Raw genomic sequence first — 20107 nt, 5'->3', positions numbered from 1 at the left:
GCGCCTCCCCCCGACCGGCTCTGGCCGTCCTCGCCGTCTGGCCCGCAGGCCGTGGGCACTTCTGTCCCTTCCCCGGAACCCTCAGCTGAGCCTTGCTGCGTCTCCCTCAGTCCCTCCGCCTGCTCAGGCCTCCGTTTCTCAGGAGAATCTCTCCAAGGCTGGCTGGATGACCTCAGAGCATGGTGTCCCCTCTCGACCTCAGTCTTTCCTTCCGTAAAACGGAACTATTGGATTGGATGCCTCATACACCCCAGACTCCATTCTGGGGAGTGGCAGAGACTGGGCCCCCTCTGGAAGCAGAAATCCGACGGACCAAGCCTGGGGCTCGGCTTTGCCGCCGCCAACCTCCCCTGTGACCCCGGGCCAGTGGGCACTCCGCCTGGACACCCGGACACGCAGTCCCGTGTTCTGGACCTGGGAAGGCGGCCTCCCTGCTCGTGGCCGCGGCAGCAGTCAGCAGGCAGCTGGGCCGGCCTGGCCGGGCTCCAGAGGCGCGGAGCGGGTTAAAGTGTGCGCCAGGCCGGCCGGCGGGCGGCGGGAGGGGGGAGCAGCCTGGTGGGAAGTGTGAGTTCCTCCCTGTCTGCCTGACAGCTATAAAGGCCGCCGCGCTGCGGAGCTGCCACTGGGCTGCGCGCCTCCCGGGAACCCCCTCTCGTGGGTGCTCTTTGAAGTGGAGGAGGGAGGCGGCGAGAGGGAGGAGAAGGAAGGGAGAGAGGCCCAGCCCGCCGCCCTCTGCGCCCCGAGGCTCCCCCGCACCGCGCACCTGGCGCCGCCTGCCCGCAGCAGAGGCTCGGCCCCTTTCGTCCGAGGACAACCTGCTGACCCCCGGCCAGGTAGGCCTCCTCCCCGCCGTCCCGCTTCCCGCCGCAGCCCTGCCAGGGCACGAGATGCGGCCCCAAGCGCATGCATGGCATCCCCGGGCCCCTCGGGGGAGCCGTTATGTAACAGGAGCAGGGCTGGTGGGGAGGGGTCCAGACCCTCCGAGCGTGGGCGCGGGGGGCCCCTCAGCTCCTAGCCTACCGCGCCTGAAGCCCTTGTTTGCACGGCAAGTCTCTCCCGCCGGCCGGTGGCTGTTTTTGGACCCCAGGGAGGGATGGGTCCCGCGTGAGCCGGGCCTGGCCTGCAGCCAGCGGTGTCTGGGAGCCTTAATGAAAACCAAGTGTGCAGCCGCTCAGCACCTGTCTTCAGCCTGCAGGCAGGAGCCGGGGCACAGACTAGCCAATGGGACGCCGAGGGGCCTCTGTGCCTGCGGGAGGCTGGGGGGTGTAGATGGAGGCCTGCGGGGGAGGGGCGGCAGCCGGCTGGAGCGGTGGCAGGCCGCCGGCCGGGAGGTGCGGATCTCAAGGGCTCTGGCTCCAGGCTCTGGGGTGTACTGCCGCCTCGCCTGGGGCAGACAGAGGGCAGAGACATTCTTGGGGTGTGAGGGTGTCATTGGCGTAACTCTTGAAAATTTGCAGGTGCTTGAGCTGTGCGGAAACGAGGGTTTGAAGGAGGAGAGAAGGGGGCAGATGTGGACTTAGTTTCAGGGCTGGCAGGCGTGGGGGAGGGGGGCTCTCCTGCCTCCTCTCCCTGGAATTAGTCCCTGAGTTTGCTCTGGGGGCTGGGGGCTGGTCGGCCACCTGGCTGTGTTGCTTCGGGCAAGTTGGCTCCCCTCTCTGGTTCCAGGCTCTAGGGGGTGGGCTTGATGGCTTCGGAAACTCCTCCAACCCCTGGCAAGTGACAACTCGGGACCTGAGACAAACCCTGGACAGAGGCCGCTGTAGGCCCCACTCCTCCGTCTCAGGGACAGATAGGGGAGGCTGGGGGCCCGGGAGGCTGCAGGCTCCCCTTGACCTGACCCCTGGCTCGGAGGTCCAGTAGTGTTCTGTGCTGAGGGTGCTGACTTCTTGGGAGACAGCCCCGTGGTCCTAGGCCACCCTCGCTCCAGCACCCCGGAGGCACAAGCTGTGTGTCTTCTCTTGGGAAGGAGGGGGCACAGACGCTTGGGCTCTGCGCAGCGTGGGGTCCCTCAGGGCAGGGGGAAGCTGTGTCCAGGGAGGGAGAGGGCCTGGCAGAGCCTGTGGCGTCCACGGCCCCCTCCAGCAGCTCCATGTAGCCGACGGGAAGGATCGTTCTCCCACGTGGCCAGCAAGTGCTGAACAGATAAAAATCCCAAGGTGCTCTTGGTCGGGTCCACCGGCCGAGGTAATGGATCGACCCTCAGCGCCTTCATCCAATGGATGCAGCCTGGGCCTATAGGTGTCCCTGGGTTTCTCTCCAGGCGTTCCCCAGGCAGCTCAGCTATTCAGAGGCAAAGCGTGGCCCATGTCCCCAGATGCCCTCAGATCAGGTGGTACGGGCGTAGCGTGCACACCACCACCCTAGTGTCTCAAGCCCGTGCAGGCATCTCTAATCGTTCATTGAGCCCTCCCAACAGGGCCACCAGACCGCCACTACCAGCCAATCCCAGATAACCTCAGGCCTCAGCACTGGGTGGGCTCCGGGAGCTTTTCCCCAAAGCGGACTCCAGCCAGCTGCAGGAGGAGCTGGACCTGGCCTGGCAGTGACTGTGCCCTTGCTTCCTAGGATGGGTGGCAGATGGCAGCCTTCACGCTGGGCCTGGTCCCTGCTGGCTGTGGCACTTGTGGCTGGGGGTGCATCGTCCACAGGGGCCGTGGTGAGTGGGGCGCACGACCCTTCGCCCAGGTGGGCTGACGCTGAGGGCTGGGCGGCAGACACGGGGCAGGGGTCCGGGGGTCCTGGAGTGCCTTCCCAGATCCCCTCCCGCTCCCGGGAACGCGCCTTACAAGCCAGTGAGGCCAGCCCCTGCGTGCGGGGCTCCGGCCGCTCCAGAGTCCTTGCTGATTCGGCAGGACAGGGGCTGACTGCTCACCTTCTGAGAGAAGCCCCGGAGTGTGGCGTGTAGACGGGCGGGTTTGGGTCCCGCAGAACCCAGGCTGCTCGGGGAAAAGAAAGGATGGTTAGGCTCAGCCTCAGGATCCCGCCAAGCTCCCAGGATGTTCCAGATCCCCAGATGGGGCAGGACCCGAGGCCCACAGCTCCCTGGGAGGCCCCCCAGAGACCGCCCTGGAGATCTGAGCCTAGGCTTCGAGCAACCCACCCAGGGGGCTGTGTCCTCCTGTCCAGGGCACGGGGACGGCAGGCCCGTCCGGCCAGGTGCTCCAGCCTCCTTCTAACTGTCGTGGGGCCTCTCACCCAGGACAACAGCCCAACATCCAACAGCCTGGAGGCGGGCACCGATGCCACCGCCTACTGGTGGGGAGAGTGGACCAAGTGGACGGCGTGTTCCCGCAGCTGCGGGGCTGGGGTGGCGTCCCAGGAGCGGCACTGCCTGCAGCAGAGGTGCGGGGCTTGGGCACGTGGCCCTGAGGGGCTGGCGTGGAAGTGGGGCCGCCTGCACGGGAGACGGAGGCCTGGGAGGTGGGGGGGTCTCGGGCCGGGAGAGGGGTCTTCAGGTTGAGGCTGCACAGGCCAGGTGAGCAAGTCAGTCTTTTCATTGGCTTCCGTTGAGGACGTGGCTTCTGTTGGGTCCCAGGCAACAGCGTCCTGGGGTTCGTCCTGCTCCATTTCTAGTGCTCTTTCAGTGAGGGGCCAGGCCCACCCTGGGTTTCTCTTCTGAAGACCTGAGTTGAATAAACATGGGGGAAGCATAAGGTGCAGTGGTTACTGTTGGCCAGACCTGGGTTCAAATCTTGCCTCGGCCACTTCCTAGCTGTGTGACCTTGGGCAAGTCACTTAACCTCTCTGAGCGTCCGTTTCCTCATTTGTGGCGTGGAGATTATGCTCGAGTCCACCTGACGTTTCTGAGAATACAAGAGACAGTGTGTGGGTATGCACTGCAGCACGGGGCCCATACATGGGAAATGTGGTTATTTTATTACTAACTCTGTGTCCTGAGACCCTCTGCTGTGTGCTGGGGATAGAGAGGTGAATTGGATCTCACCCCTCCCCCTGAAGAAGGGGCTGAGAAACACCCTCAAACTACCTGAATACCTGTGACGTGAGAGGGCTCTGGTGCAGCAGCGGGGCTTGAGTGGGGAGGAAGGAGGCCTCAGTCAGAGGAATCAGAGCAGGCTCGGGGGCAGCGTGGTGGAGGAGTAGCCCAGAGGCCGCCCAGGAGCAGAAGCAGGGTCAGGGCTGCAGCCCGTGTCCTCCCGCCAGGAGGACGTCTGTCATGGGCACTGGGAACCGGACCTGCACGGGCACGTCCAAGAGGTACCAGCTCTGCAGAGTACAGGTGAGGCTCCGCCAGCCGGGACCCCCTCCCCCATCCCCCTTCTCTGGCAGGTCTCAGGGCAGCTTCCCGGTGGCCCTGGGCCCTCTGGACACTCTGTCCAGGGCCTGCCACTTACACCCTGTTGAAGAGAAGGGTGGTGAGGGCCTCCGGGCTCAGAATCCCCCCTTCCGGCATCAAATCAAATTTGTGGTGCCCACCACGGGCTGCGGGCACCTGAGGGGAAAAGGACCCACTTCTGCTGGCGGAACTCCAGCACGACCTCAAGGTCTGGGGTCTAGGGGCGCGCGCGGCCCCTGCACTCAGCGTGAAGCCTGCTCGCGGGTCTCCCCGGGGGACTGGGGTCACCGGCATCCCCCCTGTGCGCCCGCCTCCGCTCTCTGCGCCCTCCACACCCAAACCTTCTCTGTCGGTCGCGTGCTGCACCGAGGTGGCTGGGTCTGGGCAGGAGGTGCTGACCCTGGCTCACCCTCCGGTCACCTCTTGATGGGGCCAAAGCCAGTCTGAACCAGACCCCCTGGACCGGGGGCGGGGCAGAGAGATGATGCTGTGCGTGTCCCCATGTCCCTGCGTCCACGTGTCTGTGTGTCTGTGTGGGCACACGGGGGGAGTTAGGGGCTGGAGGGAGGCGAGCGGCCATGACCTCTGTGCTGGCCTCGCTGGTCAGCTGCCCTCCTGACGTGAGCTCGGGAGGGAGCCCTGGCCCAGTTCGGCTTCTGGCCGCGGCGTGAGCAGCTGGGCCCCGCGCAGGCCCCTCCCCTCTGCCCCACGGGCCCCTCTTCTGTGAAGTCAGGCCCACGCAGTCAGTGCCCGTGTCCCAGGCACTGTGGCTGTGGATGCGGACACGCAGATGGGCTCCTGCCCGAGGACGCGGGGTGCGTGGGGACCCCGCGCGAGCACCGCCGAGGCCGGTGTCCCTGCCGCTCCATGTGCGGCCGGGGAGAAGGCCGGGGCGGTGGGACTGAAAGGATCCAGCCCAGAGCACGGGGAGGGCCAGCACACGTGGGTGCTGGAGGCTTGGTCCTCCCTCCCTCCTTCCAGAGAGCCCGAGAGACGGAGAGCACGGAGGAGAGCCACTTCCTGCTCTGCCTGGACAAAAATGCTTTTGTCGGGCCGAGTCCCTCCCAGAGCCTCCCGCCCTGTCTTCCCGCTTCCCAGGAGTGTCCGCCGGACGGGAGGAGCTTCCGCGAGGAGCAGTGCATCTCCTTCAACTCCCGTGTGTACAACGGACGGACGCACCAGTGGAAGCCGCTCTATCCCGGTACTGTGGCCCTGGGCCACCCAGCAGGGAATTCTCTGGCAGGATCTATACCTGAGGGTCACTTCCTGGGGCCTGTGGGAGGGAATGTCCTCGTCCAGTGGGTAGGCAGGTGGGGAAACAGGCCCAGAGGTGGCGGGGGGTGGGTCTCGTCCAAGGTCATAAGAAGTTCAGGCGGCAGCGTAAATGACTTGGCCTCTCCCGCTCACCGGGTAAGTGCAGGGTCCCCAGGACCGGCAGCCCAGGGCCATCAAGTCGGCTCAGACCTCCTGCAGAGGGTACACTGCCCCCCACTCACAGGGCGGCAGAGGCTGGACTTCCAGAGCCTGGGCTGGGCCAGATCACCTGCATCTTGGTCCGTTTCTGCCACTGAGACCCCAGGCAAGTTCTTTCCATTCTCCAGGCCTCCGTTTCCCCATCTGTGCCATGAAAGAAGGGCCGTCTCAGTGCGGGGGAGGGGAGGTCCCTGACCCTGGCCCCCGCCAGCCGCCCTGAGACCCTGTCTCCCCCATCAGATGACTATGTGCACATCTCCAGCAAGCCGTGCGACCTGCACTGCACCACCGTGGACGGCCAGCGCCAACTCATGGTCCCCGCCCGCGACGGCACGTCCTGCAAGCTTGCCGACCTGCGAGGGGTCTGCGTGTCTGGAAAATGTGAGGTTGTTCAACATTGTAGCAGAAGTACCACCGGTCTCCTTGCGCCGGCCGCCCACCTGTCCACCCAGGCAGTGGCGGCCCCGGGGCCCGGGCCTCAGCGCCCTCCCAGCAGCCTCTCCACCTCCCTTCCTGCAGCCCATCGGCTGTGACGGGGTGCTCTTCTCCACCCACACGCTGGACAAGTGTGGCGTCTGCCAGGGGGATGGAAGCAGCTGCACCCACGTGACAGGCAACTACCGCAAGGGGAACACCCACCTGGGTAAGAGCCCCTGCCGCTCTGGGTCCAGGGCCCGTGGGATCCTGCCGCCGGCTGCTAAGTGGCTGTGCAGGGTCCTTCCCCTCCTGGGCGCCCCGATCCTCCACCCAGGCCCAGCAGGGCTGGCCAGTGGCTCTGTAAGGCCCCCATTGGCTACAGGAAGAGCAGCAGCTCTGTGTTGAGCACCTGCTGGATACCAGGTGCCGCAGTGCTCACGGGGATTGGGGACCACATCTGACCCAAGCGCAGCCTTCAGGGAGATGTTAATACCATCCTTAAAAGGGGGAAACTGAGGCACGCGTTCCGTCCTCACCGCTGATATGAGATTGAGGTCTGGGCGCACAGATGCTGGGGCCTAAGCTCTCAAACCCTAGTTTCAAGGTCTGAAGCAGTGCCCAGGCTCCCGCCAGCTCTGCGCCGGCCGCAGCACAGAGCCAGCCCTCCTGGGGGTTGGGGGAGGGGCGGGCAGGGGGTCTGTGCCTGTGACAGGACTTTGCACTTTTGGAAGGATATTGCTTCTAATACTCAGTCTTGAACTGAATACATTCCTGGGTCTCAGTTAATGCTTGTGGGATTAAACTGGGTTATCACAGCCTGCAGACTGGGAAAGGCAGGGCAGCTTGAAACCCATTTGACAGATGGGGAAATTGAGGCCCAGGGTGGGAATTGCCGGCTCGAGGTCCCTCAGTGAGGCCAGGTGCGTCTGGACTAGAGCCAACCCCTCGAGAGCCCCCAAGGACCTGGCTGTCGGGACCCCCACGTGTCCTGGAGGTGGAGGGGACGGACACTTTCGGAGTTAGAGTTACAGGGCTTGGACGAGAGACCCAGGGATGGACATGCCGACTGAGGAGAGGCAGGGTGAGGACAGGAGGGGTGTCTCTAGCGGAAGCCCAGCCGGGCAGGGGTCTGAGTAAGGCAGGGCGAGCGCAGTGGGCAGAGGCCGCTTTCTTCAGAGGCCTAGCCGTGGGAGGGGCGCGGGCAAAGACATCGCGCCTTTCCTCCCTTCCTTTCACAAACCTGCTTTTGGGACCTTCCGCCGGATGCTGGGGCGTCGAGCTGGCAGAGTCAGGGTTCAGAGGGTGCGTCTCTTTCTGAGCGCCTCCTGGGTGCCAGGTGCGGCAGTCAGGTTCATGCCCGCGTGGAGCTCTCAGCTTGGGGGCCCGGGGCTGACCCTTACCCAAGCCCACCTATAACTCTACCAAGTGCACTGCACGGAGCCAAGTGCAGCACGGTTAACTCGCTCCCGGCTCTTGACTCCGGGTGGGGACTACCACTGCTGTCATTTTACAGATGTGGAAACAGAGAGGTTAAGAAACTGGGTTAAAGTCACACAGCCAGAAGAGGCAGAGGTGGGTGTGAACGCAGACAGCCTGCTCCCGGGTCTGTGGTCCTAAGCGGTGACCCACATGCTCCCCTGGTAGATGTGTGCGAGGTAGCTCGGAGCTGGGTGCTCATTTAAAAACGAACACATATAAACCTTCATTTAAGTAAATGATATTTAAGCAAAGTCATCATTTCCTAATCGTTTTACCTCTATAACTCTTGTGTCTGTCAGCTGGAAATACTAGGGCAGCAGGTAAACGACTGTGTCCCTTTTCCCGACTCTGCGCCCAGCGACACAAGCTGGCAGCCTGACATCGGCCACAGTGGGTGGAAGCGCTTGTCCTCCGGAAATCGGCCGATACTGCAGGTCACAGCTGCTCCTGTCCTCCTGCCAAGAGAGCCAGTGGTTAGGCGTTTAGGGGCTCCCCGCGGGCCGGAAGGACCAGCTCAGGGTCTTCAGGGGGCCGTAAATGGGGGCGGCCGGCAGGAGCGGCTCACCTGGCAGGCGGGCCCACGTGCCCCTCGGGTGACTTGGGCATCGACCCCAGCAAACCTGATTCGAGAAGCCCCTCACCACCCTCTCCCAGACGGCTTTTCACTCTGAGGGCTTTAAAGCAACCTCCCTCCTTCTCCCAGCAAACCCTCTACCACCTGCTGGCAGCACGGTCCCTTCCTCAGACCTCTGCCCCCCAAGACCCTTGGTCCCTTTGTGGGGGGCTCTGTGAGGGTCTCCGTGGCTGCCACCCCACCTGACTGGGGCCTTCGATGACAGGCCCTGAGCTGGGGCCTCGTACTTTCTCATTTACACCTTTGAATGTAGCAAACCTTTAAAATCAACGTGATGGTATGACGACGTGGGTTTCTAAAATAGCACCTCAGGGCCGGGCTCTGTGCTACCCAGAATCTCCTCCGTCATCTAGAGTGGGGGCCGTCATCCCTGTACAGGCGAGAAAACTGAGGCCCAAGGGCTGCAGCAGCCTTCTCAGGGTCACCTTGGTGGTAGTGGCAGAGCAGGACCCACGTATGTTGACTCCGGCAGACTTATGGTCCCTGTGGCCTGTGGTGTGTCTCGGAAGGAACAGGGCAGGTACCAGGGAGCATCTCCCGCAGCCTTGGTAGGAAAGCGTCTCGGAAGCGGGGAATGCTGGGGCCGTGCCGGAGCAGTGGGTCAGCTCTCCCGCGGCAGGGCGTGTTCCGCCAGGTCCTGGACTTGCCTCTTGGGCCCCAGGTGCGCAGCTCTGGCGGCGGGGAGGGGCTGCCCTTAGACGCTGCCCCTCACACGCCAGGAGTGCAGGAGGGTGGTGGCTGCCGTCCTGCAGTCGAGAGGCAGTGGCCACAGCCGGCCTGCCGCTCACCGTTGTTCCGTGTCCCCCAGGTTACTCTCTGGTGACCCACATCCCGGCCGGCGCCCGAGACATCCAGATTGTGGAGCGGAAGAAGTCTGCGGACGTCCTAGGTGTGTATGTGGGGCCTGGGTGGCGTCACAGGGGCTTGTGGTTTCGCGTGGGGTGCAACGTGTGGGTTCTGTGTGGACAGGGGACACTTGACCTTGGGTCCCTTCCTGCAGGAGAGGGATGGCCCCAGAAGCCAGAGTTTGACCTGGGTGGGTGCACGTGTGTAGCATGTGGCGGTGGTGGTGGGGGTGTCGTAGGGAAGCTGACCTCACCCCCATGTGTGCAGAGGTGTTGCACTCAGAGTTGCTTAATAATGGAGGGGGTCATGACTCAGATAGTGAGTTCCCCGTCCCTGGAGGGCAAGGCACAGGCAAAAGCTGGAGGTGCTGGCGGTGGCCTCTCTGCTCCCCCCGCTGCCCCCCCAGGTCCGAGGAGTGAGACTCTGGGGCTGAGAAGGTTGAGGCAGAGCGAGAAGGAGTAGGTGGCCAGTCTGAGGCCAAGGGTGACGAGAAGCAGGGGTGGGATTCAAACTCCCGTCTGGGGCCCTCGAGTTGATGTTTCGGCCACTGGACTGTCTCTGGTGGGAAGCTGGATTCAGGAGGGGTCCTTGAGGATTGTGGAGTCATTGGCATGGTGACTGAGGCGGTGAGGCCCCACGTTGGTGACAGTTTCTGGAAGGGCTCCCTGTGCAGTGGGAAGTTGGCGGGGCAATGCACCTTGTCTGCACCCCGGGGGAGCCCCTTCTGGCCGAGGAGGGCAGATACTGACATCTGTGAGCCGATCTGCGCAGGGCAGGTGGGGGACCCCGGGCAGGGCTCACCTCCCTCCCTCTCAGGCCAGCTTCTCGGGGGCCAGGGCTGGTGGGGCACGACCACCCTTCTAAGGGGACGCAGGGCTGGAGGGTGGGCCTTTGGTAAAGATCCTCAAGGTTGAGCTCAGCACGGGCTCTCAGCCCTTCAGGCCCCGGGGCCCCAGTGCCTGGGGCCCTGAGCCCCAGCCCCCAGCCGGCCGGTCTGCACGCTCCAGGCCCCAGCCCCTGCGGCCCGAACACGGGGGCCAGGCCTCTGCCAGGCCGGTTGCTCTGTGGCCCGCTGGGAGGGTGGTGAGGCCAGGAAACACCGTGTTCCCAGAGCTGGCTGCAAAGCCATCGTTCTTGAAACAGACGCGTGGAAATACCAAGGGCAGCCTCGGAGCACTGGGAAAGCCGCAGGAAGGAAGGTCGTTACTGTCAGGAAACAGGTTTGGACTCGGGCCGGGGATTTAACCCTGTGCACGGACCCAGCCCGTCCGTGTCCCCCTCGCCCAGCTCCCGCTCTTGTCCCCGTTAGTTTTCAGCGTCGCCACATGGAGGGTGTTTTTCCAGCAGACGCGTCCTCCTCGCTGCGTCTGCCTGATAATAAATTAACCGCCCGTCTCCTCCGCTTGGAGTTGCATCAGAAGCTTTGGAAGCTGGACTCTTCCCCACCTTCGGGCCAGTTCCTGGCACGGGCTCTAAAGAAACCCTCTGGAAGACACACTGTCCCCGAGGTGGAGCCCCGCCCCACGGCCCCGGGCCTCCCAGGGAGGGCCAGCCGTCCCGCCTCTGGACAGATGTCCCAGCCCGTTGCGGGGGGCCGCACGTGCGTTCCCGCTGTCTGGGCGTCATCGCGCTCCAGTTCTGGGAGTGGATGTCCTTCTGAAGTCCTTGGTTCCAAGTGTCCACCGGCCTCAGAGAGAGGCTGACTGGGAGCCACACGGCGGGGAGTGGGCCGATCCGGCCCACGGTCAGCCGGGTCCCCCGGTCTGGGCAGCAGAATGTCATGCTCCCAGCGAGAGCACGGAACTGGTCAGCTTGGGGTCGGGTAGGGCCTGCTGGGGCCGCTGGGACAGGGCTGCAGTGCTGCTCGGCCTGGGCCCTGGTGGGGCACTACGGTCCTCTCCCCGTGTCGGGGAGGGGAAGCTGGGGGTGCCAAGTCAGCCCGGCTCACATGGGGAAGTCTGCAGCAGAGCCAGGCAGGGTGGCCCGGCCCCAACCTGGCGGACACCTGCTGTCCAGCGTGTGTCTCGACCTGGCCGCTTGGTCCCTATGCTTTACCTCACCTCTCAGCCCCAGGCCCTTTGGGGGCGGCAGGAACGGCAGGACCAAGTGGGCCCTGGGCCAGCCACCCTCAGTCGTCCAGACAAGCCCTTGTTTATTTTAGGCTGATAGGAAGGAGGGCCCACATCTCCCTGGCCAGGGCCACATGCCGTGTGCAAACAGAGCGTCCCACTCCCACGACGTGCAGTTTCCTGTCTTTGGGTGTTTGGGGAGGGTCGCAGGGATCCACAGGTTGGCCAGAGGCCCCGAGTGCGAGGTCCTGCCCCCCACCCCATCCCCACTCCGGCCGCTCCGGCTCAGGTGACCAGGCAGCTGTGCCCTTTCAGCTCTTGCAGATGAAGCCGGCTACTACTTCTTCAATGGCAACTTCAAGGTGGACAGCCCCAAGAACTTCAACATCGCCGGCACCGTGGTCAAGTACCGGCGGCCCATGGACGTGTACGAGACGGGAATCGAGTACATCGTGGCGCAGGGGCCCACCAACCAGGGCCTGAACGTCATGGTGCGTGGGCCGCGGCTCCGGGGCTTCCCCAGAAGCCGGCAGCAGGCGGGGGGCTTCCGGGCCAGCGCCTCCACGCATCTCGGGGTGGGCCTCGTTCCTTCAGTCCCTCGTTCACTCACTGAGTCACTCCCTCGACCCAGCCCTCACTCAGATTTTCATTCCTTCACTAGTCTCCCATTGACTCATTAATTCATTTACCTGTTCACTTGTTCACCCAAGCACCTGCTGACTCACACTCTCACTTGTGTGACCCTCCTCTCCCCTCCCTCCCTCCCTCCTTCCTTCCTTCCTTCCCTCCTTCCCTCCTTCCTTCCTTCCCTCCCTCTGTTAGCACCCCTGGAGGATGTGCACAGCAGGAGGTTCTGTGCAGGGCATCAGGAACTGTGTGGGGAGATGAGGACAGAAGGCTGGATGGGGTACAGGGATGCAGGACCCACTCCCCACTCCACAGGTTGGGGTTCAAGCCCCGCATGGAGTTCCCTACCCTCAGCCCCATGGACACTGTGGCATTCCTGCCAGGTCCTCGATGCTGAGGGACCATGGCGGTGCTTGTCACGGCTGTCCCCCTGATGCTGCACCCAGCATGCTCATGGCTTCTGGGGGGAGTGCGTGGGGCGTGAGCAGAGGGCAAGAGAGTTTGGCTTGCTATGGCCAGCTTGCCGGGACTTTTCCTGTGGCTACTGTCTAGAAATGAATGGCATTGCCGCTTGGTTCCCCAGATCTGAAAAGGCAGAGGAATTATCACCGAAATCAGGTGATGTCAAGAGGCTCTTGGAGGCCTGCCGGCTTTCATGGAGGCTGAGGGATACGGTGGGGACAGAGCCCACCCACCTGACCAATGCCAGAGGCTGGCCCATGGCAGGGGGCAAAGACGTTCTGTCTCTCACCCGTTTGTTTCGTGCCCCTCCCAGGGTGGGCGCCCTGTAGTGCGCCTTAACAGGTGCTCCAGAGACCTTCACATGTTACGTCTCCGCCACTGATCCAACGGCGCGTGTCTTCTCCAGACCTCCTCATGCCCCATCTTAAAGTCTTTTCCATCCAGGCTCCCGGCCAAGCCAAGTGCACTGCCCACGAGTCAGGATTTATTCTTACTTAGGGCCACTCTGCCTTCCAAACAGATTGGGTGACCACCTTACAGTACGGCCTGCAGCCCTCTGGGAGGATTTTCCTTCACAGCAATCCCATTTTCAGCTCACACCCCCCGACCAAGCTGCCGCAGCTCAGAGCCGAGTGTTGCCATGTCGCTCCTCTCTGTCTTCACCCTAAGGGCGCTCCGTGCAGCCGTAGCTGTGAGCTGAGAGAGGGATGCTGGTACCAGAGTCCTGGATGCTGGGAGGCTGGCTCACCCGTTCTTCCGTCCCTCTAGCCCTGGACTGCTGCTGGGCCCTCCTGACCCCGTAACTTAACGGAGTTGAGAGACCTCATGTTATCATGTTCGGCTCTGCGTGGGTCACTTGATGTCCTGCGGTCAAAGGGTCATCTCTAGGAGGGTCTGATAGCACACCGGGAGGCTTTTGCAAATAACGTTTATCTATTTTAGGTGATATGGCCCTTCCTCTAGAACACCAGGGATCTACGTTATCATTTTCTTAGCAAAGTTTGCCAGAAACTCCACAGTCCTTCTTCCCCCACCACAGACACCTTTATTACTGCAGGGGCTGCTGGGTATTACAGCCCAGGTGGTGGGCTGCTTGCGTCACAGCCTGGGCCTCCTGCAGAGCCCTTTCTCCTCAGGACCCCACTCAAGGCGATTCCAGTATATGGATGGGACCAATATTCCCTGATGCGGAAATGTTGTGTCCTAAATTCTTCACGATTGGGGGCATGAGATATGATGTTTCCCTTTATTTTCAAGGAGATGTCTTGTGCTGCCCTAGAGTACTGGACCCTGAGATTGTCACTGATGTGGGGCCAGTCTTCACAGGGGTTAATCGTCAATCCTCTGGAATACGTATGTTATGCCAAGGCCTCCAGTGCCCCTTCCTGCTCATCAGGTCTGATAAACATGATGTCGTCAATGTAGTGGACCAACGTCATGTTCTGTAGGACGGTCCAGACCCGTTTGTACCGTGTTATGACGGGAAGCGGGAGAGTCAACCATAGCTCTGGGTCAGAGCGCTAAGTGTATGAAACAGAGCGCTTCTGCTTCTCCTTCCTGATGGGGGTAGAAAAGAATTTGCCAGATGGTCAACTTGAGGGCATGTTAATCTGCTCTAGGAAGGATGCCACATCTGTCCCAAAGCTGCAGCTGGGGCTACTGCTCGTTTGAGCTTGCAGGAATCCACTGTCACCCTCCTGGATCTGTCTTGCTTTTGTAGGGGCCAAACTGTTGAATGAAATGGGGGCTATGATGGGGTCAGCACCCCTGCATCCTTCAGGTCTTTGCGCGGCGCTAATCTCTGTGTTTTGCCCCCAGGATGCAATATGGTTTCTGATTTACTCCCCGCCCAGGTCAAGCAGCCAACAGGAGAGTTCTGCTGACTCCCAGTTATGCGTTTGGGGGCTGGGTGACCCTTAGATCCAGCGGATAGACTGTCAACCAGACCTGGGCCTTGTTTGGGCCATTACTTGTCATCCACGTGCTCTCACCGTAACGGGGACAGTAATGATGCTTTGGGTCCCTGGTTAACAATGACACCTTGAACCCTGGTCCCACAATGTCTACCCGTTTCTCCACTGAGCAGCTCACCAAGTAAATAGCTGTGGGCTCTTTGGTGGGAGAACCGGGGTAATCATGACCATATCAACCAGTTGGGGATCATTCTTCCCGGGGACCTGGCTATTCCATCCTCCAGCAGATTCTGGGTCTAAAACGTGGTCCAGGAAACCGGGCAGCGACTGTGACGTTTATGTGGCAGCTGTCGTCTGCTTTGCGGTCATCCACCCGCGATTTCTTCTGATCATACAGGTTGAGAAGAACCTTTGCTGGGCCCATGCGTTTGTCCCCTAGGAGTCCTTTGTTCTGTCAGCCGTGCCCAAAGGCGGCTCAAGCTCCCTGGCTACCGTGTCAGCCTCATTGCTCGTTACAGTACCTGAGCCCCCTTGTCCGATTACCATGGACAGTTCAGCTCTGTACTGGCATCTCCTGCCACTGGCCCTGGCCTAGGAGGACACCCAACACCATCCCTCTAGGTGTCCCTCTGAGTGACGTGGGTGACCCTTCACCATCACGCTTTCTTTCACTGTGGCGGCCGGAACGTCCTCCAGGGGATCCTGCAGAAAATAGTCACCTGGCGGCTTTTCCAGCCTTTTCCTCCCTCTTCCGTCGTCTGCCGTGGTGGTGTCAGCACGGGTCCTCCCCTTAGTGTGTTGGCCTCACCTTCCCGGGGTGCTTGCGAGCGTGGTCCCTCCTCCATCCTGAGCCGGGGCTCCCACAGGAGAGACTCCCCCCATCCAGGCTCAGCTTCTGCCATCTGCCGCGGCTGGTTCTGCAGGGTCGTTGCCGATGGCCCCGTCTCCCCCGAGCAGCCCCAGGGCTCCCCTGAGTAGGTGAAGACGGCGCTTAACGTGAGCCATCAGCCAGGTGGCCCGGGGAGGAGGTGGGCAAGGCCCTCAGGGAGGCAGAGGTCTCCGTACGATCTTCAGGAGAGGGCCAGGTGCTGGCCTCAACAGCAAGGAATGGCCACTTTTTAGGCTCAAAGATTCAGGGGAGTCTGAGATTTCAAAATTTTTAAGCAGATTGACTCAGACCCCCACGCCCCAAGTCTCCTCCCGGTCGGGCTCTTGGCGAGGTGGAGAAGCCAACACGCCCCGGCTCTCTGACGTTCTTCCACCTTTTCTGGCCCTGCTGGAGGACACGTGAGTCTCTGTGTAACACCTAGGAGGTAACACTCTGGCTTGGCCTTAGGTTGGAGGTTTGGTGGTGATGTCACCCTAGCCTTTCACTGTCTATCTCCAAAGCGCCACATTCCGAAGACCTTTCTCCTTTCTCAAGGTACACCCCAAGCCCAGCCAACTCCCAGCACTTGAGACATGGCGCCCAAAGCACGTTTTCTTCCTCTGATGTCTCATTCCAGCCTGACACCTGGGGGGATCTCAGGGCTCCATGCACGGCCAGGGAGGGCTCGCGTCACCGCTGCTGGCGGGGGATCCGGCTCCAAACTCCCATTTGAGAGCTGCTTCCTGGGGCTTCTGACACCGGCTGACTTAGGCGGCGTCCCTCGAAAGACCCGCGAGCACTCAGTCGGGGGAGCAGGACAGTCAGGGGGGAAAGCTGGGGGGCGACGCAGTCTCGACAGAAACCTCAGCCCATCCCCCAGTCAGCTCTGATGCTGGGAGGGTCCTCAGGGGCCTGGGCCCTGGTACTTGCGCTCGGCTGGCAGCGGGGGGCTCCGGGGGGAAGGTGGTGGGGACGGTGCACTCTTATAACTTGGGGTTTCTGGCATGTGGTGGTAGTAAAATGCAGGTTGGGTTTTAATTGGTTTTATTACCTTTAAAACATTATCTGCACCCCGCGCACCCTTCACTCCCTGTGCCTGGGGCGGACGGCTCCCTCTGCCCCTTCCCTGGCTGCCTTCGCCTGTCTTTGGACACGGACTACCCCTGGGGCCACGCATAGCCTTGGGTGGGCGTGGCAGCGTTCTTCGGTCAAGGGTGAGTCCCTGGGAAGGACTCGGCTGCAGGCCGCCGCAGGAAAGCCTTCTGCAGCTCAGGGACAAGAGTCTTCTGTCCTCAAGGGGCTTGTGGGCCGCAGGCCGCAGCAGCCGCTCCAGGCTGGTGGGGAAGGGGCTGGGGTGAGGGAGGGCTTGGAATCCCACTTCTTCTCCTCCCCCAGGTGTGGAACCAGAACGGCAAAAGCCCTTCCATCACCTTCGAGTACACGCTGCTGCAGCCGCCGCACGCCCACCGCATCCAGCCCGTCTACTACAGCTTCTCAGAGCCCACCGCAGACAGCACGGAGAGCCAGGAGCTGGACGGGGCTGGGCTGGTGGGCTTCCTTCAGCACAACGGCTCCCTCTACGGCCAGGCCTCCTCGGAGCAGCTGGGCCTGGACAACCGACTGTTCGGCCACCGGGGCCCGGGGATCGAGCTGGGTCTGAGCAAAGGCCAGGAGACCAACGAGGTGTGCGCGCAGGCCAGCGGCAGGGCCTGCGAGGGGCCCCCCAGGGGCAAGGGCTTCCGAGGTAACCAGGAGGAGGGGCGGGGTGGGGCGGGGCTTCCCAGGGAGAGGGGCCTCGGGTGAAGGGTCTTCAGAACCCGGCACCTGCAGAAGAGGGTGACGGAGGGGCCGGTTCCGTGCAGGCTGACCGGGCAGGCCCAGGGCCGGCCCTTAGCAGACATCCTCTGCACATACCTTCCTCCAGGTGGGTATGGTTATCCCCATTTGACAGGTGGGGAGACTGAGGCTTAGAGGGAGGGGTCTTGCCTGCGTCACACAGTCCACCACGGAGGAGCTGGGGGCAAATCCAGGATGGTCCGGCCCCATAGCCCGTGCTCTCACTCATTCAGTGGAGACAGACAGACAGACAGACAGACAGACAGCATAGCGCGCGAGGTGTGACCAGAACTCTGGGAGGGAATGACGGGCAGCTGAGGGGCACAGGGAGGACCTCGAGTTCTTGGAGAGGGTGACCCCTGACCTGAGGGCTCCAGAGCAAGTACGGGTTAGCCAGGGGAGGGCATAGGAGAGGGGCGGGGGTGAGGGGCCCAGCAAGGGCCAGCCTGGCGGGACAGGCTCCAGGGGAAGCCGCAGGAGGTGCAGCTGAGGACGCAGCGGTGGGTCACAGTCCCTGACCCCCCGCTGCCAGCTTGGCTGTACTCCTGAGGGCCGTGGAGTGACACGTCGGGGCTGGGCTGGACCATCAGCCCTGCTGAGGGGTGGAGGTAGAGCAGACTTGAGGAGACTCCCCTCACTGACTTGGGGGCAAGTTTCCAAGACCCTGAGAGTCTTCAAGTAGGAAACACTTTAGAGGCGGTGTTCGTTCCCTGGGGCTCCTGCAGCAAACTCCCACCAACCGGGCGGCTTAAAACCTCAGAAACGTATTCTCTCCCCGTTCTGGAGGCCAGAAGTCTATGGAATAAAGTCAAGGTGTCGGCAGGGCTGTGCTCCCTCTGGAGGCTCCAGGGGAGGGTCCTTCCCGCCGCTTCCAGCTCCCGGCGGCGCAGGCGTCCCTTGGCTTGTGGCCGCATCGCTACAGACTCTGCTCTGTCTTCACACGGCTTCTCCTCTGCGTCCGTGTGTCTCTGCGTGTTCTCTTCTTAAAAGGACAGCAGGCGTTGCAGTTATAGGGTCCGTGACGATCTCACCTGGAGATCTGTATGTCTGTGAAGGTCTTATTTCCACATAAGCTCACATTCTGAGGTTCGGGGCAGATGTGGATTTTGGGGAAACCCTATCCAACCCACGGCAGGGGTCAAGCAGGCTCCCCAACAGGAGGTTGTCCAGGCTGGCTTGCGAGCCTCCGCCGGGCGATCTGTGTCCGCTCATCGGGCAGAAACCTGCCTCTGGACGCTTCCCGGTTCAGGTCTTTGCTGCAGCCCCCCTGCTCCGCCCCTGCCCAGGGCAGCCCTTGCCCCGCCACGAGGGGGCACCGGAGGTTGAGCCACCCATCTCCCCTGTAGACGGCAACGCCACCGGGACGGCTCATGCGGGACACCAGGATGACCAAGAGACCGGCGCCCATTTTACCTCCCAGGAGCTCCTCTCGGCCAACGCCATCTCCGACCAGCTCCTGGACACGGACTCCGACTCCAGGGAGGTCCCCCTCAATGAGACCAGCAACAGCATCTTTGCACAGGGCGCCCCGAGGGGCTCCCCGGCCGACAGCCTCTACGTCGAGTACGAGGAGAACGAGGGAGCCGGTGCTTACCTGCTCAACGGGTCCTACCTGGAGCTGAGCACTGACAGAGTGGCCAACACCTCCTCCGAGGCCCCGTTCCCCAACGCCAGTGCCAGCCTCCCTGCCCTGGCTGGGAACAGGACGCAGAAAGCCAGGTAGGAGGCAGCTCCCCAGTCCTCTCTGGGGGCTGCCGGGCGAGGGCCGGGACGGAGGTAGGTGGGAGAGAGCCACCCCCGCCCAGGGCCCCCCCCGCCTCACCCCGCGGATCTGAGCAGGGGGTCAGAGGCCTGGGTTTTAGCATCTTTTCCACGAGTTAGGTCCACGGGCTAAAGCTGGTGCCGAGTGCCCACGTGTGATGTGATCCCAGGAACTGGGGGGCAGAGGGGGAGGAGGTGAACGGCTCTGAGCACTTGGGGCTAAGTGTTCCGTGTGCACAGAGACATGTTCTCATCACAAACAGCCTTAGCTTCAGGGAGGGGTATTGGGCTCAGAGAGGAGGTAAGTGACGTCCTTAGGGCTCAGAGACTGGAGGCTTGGGGTCCTTGGGTTCTCGGTCTGGACACTCACTGCACACGTGGTCGCTGTGCGTAAGGTGGGACAGCTCTCGCGGGAGACCATAATGTTCCCCGAAGGTGGGGTGGCTCGGGACAACCTTCCCCGCTGGCCAGGGAGGAGACTGGGGGACGGTTCAGTGGGGTCCCCAGCCAGGGACCAGGCCCCAAGTCAGGCACTAGGAACAAGGCCTTCTTCTGTGGGGCTGGAGCTGCCCTGGGACGGGCCGTGGGAGAGAGTCCAGAGCGAAGGACACGCTGGGGAGGCCTGGACAGTCACACTTGGGGACACCTGAGTCGTGGCTGGCCCTGGAGGAGTCTGAGGCCAGGAGCCTCCCCGGGTTGGGGTCAGCTGGGATCAGGGTGGCTCCAGGCCTCCACTATCCCTACTAGAGGACAATTCCCTGGGCCGATGATGACTCCCCTGTTCTCCAGGCTAGCAGGGCAGCGAGGCTGGTTTAAACAGACCGAGCCAGGCTCAGCACCCCTGGTGGCGAGCGGGGACTGGAGGCAGGAACAAGCCCACTGTTTTTTTTTTTTAATTAATTAATTAATTAATTTAAAAATTTTTGGCTGTGTTGGGTCTTCGTTGCTGCACACGGACTTTCTCTAGCTGCGGCGAGCGGGGGCTACTCTTCGTTGCGGTGGCTTCTCTTGTTGCGGAGCATGGGCTCTAGGCGCGCGGGCTTCAGTAGTTGTGGCACATGGGCTCAGTAGTTGTGGCTCGCGGACTCTAGAGCACAGGCTCGGGCTTAGTTCCCCTGTGGCATGTGGGGTCTTCCTGGACCAGGGATCGAACCCGTGTCCCCTGAACTGGCAGGCGGATTCTTAACCACCGCGTCACCAGGGAAGTCCAAGTGCACTGGGTTTTAGTTTATCTTGTTTTCTGAGGACCCACCCAAACCCCTTGGCTTTAGACACCAAGCCAGTGGAACCCTAGCCAGGGCTGAAGATGCAGAGGCGGGCGTCCTTGGGGAATTGAGTTTGATGGAAGATTTGGGGTTCACTCTTGAGGTGAGGTGAGTGGAGACGACTCTCTCACCCTTCCCCGGGGATGAGAGCAGGGAAGCTGGG

General features: G+C 62.3%; 1 protein-coding gene across 6 annotated transcripts in view; it reads left to right on the top strand.

Annotated features, from left to right (window-relative positions):
* The first annotated feature begins 497 nt into the window (after positions 1–497).
* ADAMTSL2 (ADAMTS like 2) overlaps positions 498–20107 on the top strand; it is a 36861-nt gene continuing 17251 nt past the window's right edge. For 3 of the 6 annotated variants that reach the window (XM_079925489.1, XM_079925488.1, XM_079925487.1), the window contains exons 1-9: positions 2840–3342; positions 4162–4237; positions 5393–5495; positions 6008–6153; positions 6287–6410; positions 9106–9186; positions 11528–11703; positions 16478–16826; positions 18265–18637. In XM_079925489.1, the coding sequence (XP_079781615.1) occupies positions 2957–3342; positions 4162–4237; positions 5393–5495; positions 6008–6153; positions 6287–6410; positions 9106–9186; positions 11528–11703; positions 16478–16826; positions 18265–18637 (1814 nt within the window). In that variant the 5' untranslated portion in view covers positions 2840–2956. Of the gene's footprint in view, positions 834–2565; positions 2657–2839; positions 3343–4161; positions 4238–5392; positions 5496–6007; positions 6154–6286; positions 6411–9105; positions 9187–11527; positions 11704–16477; positions 16827–18264; positions 18638–20107 lie in introns of those variants that run through there. The other 3 variants (XM_079925491.1, XM_079925490.1, XM_079925492.1) reach the window with 2 other exon arrangements.

Source organism: Stenella coeruleoalba (assembly GCF_951394435.1).
Source record: "Stenella coeruleoalba genome assembly, chromosome: 7".
Taxonomy (NCBI): Eukaryota; Metazoa; Chordata; class Mammalia; order Artiodactyla; family Delphinidae; genus Stenella; species Stenella coeruleoalba.
The sequence above is the reverse complement of the archived record's forward strand: the minus strand, read 5'-3'. Positions and strand labels throughout refer to the sequence as shown.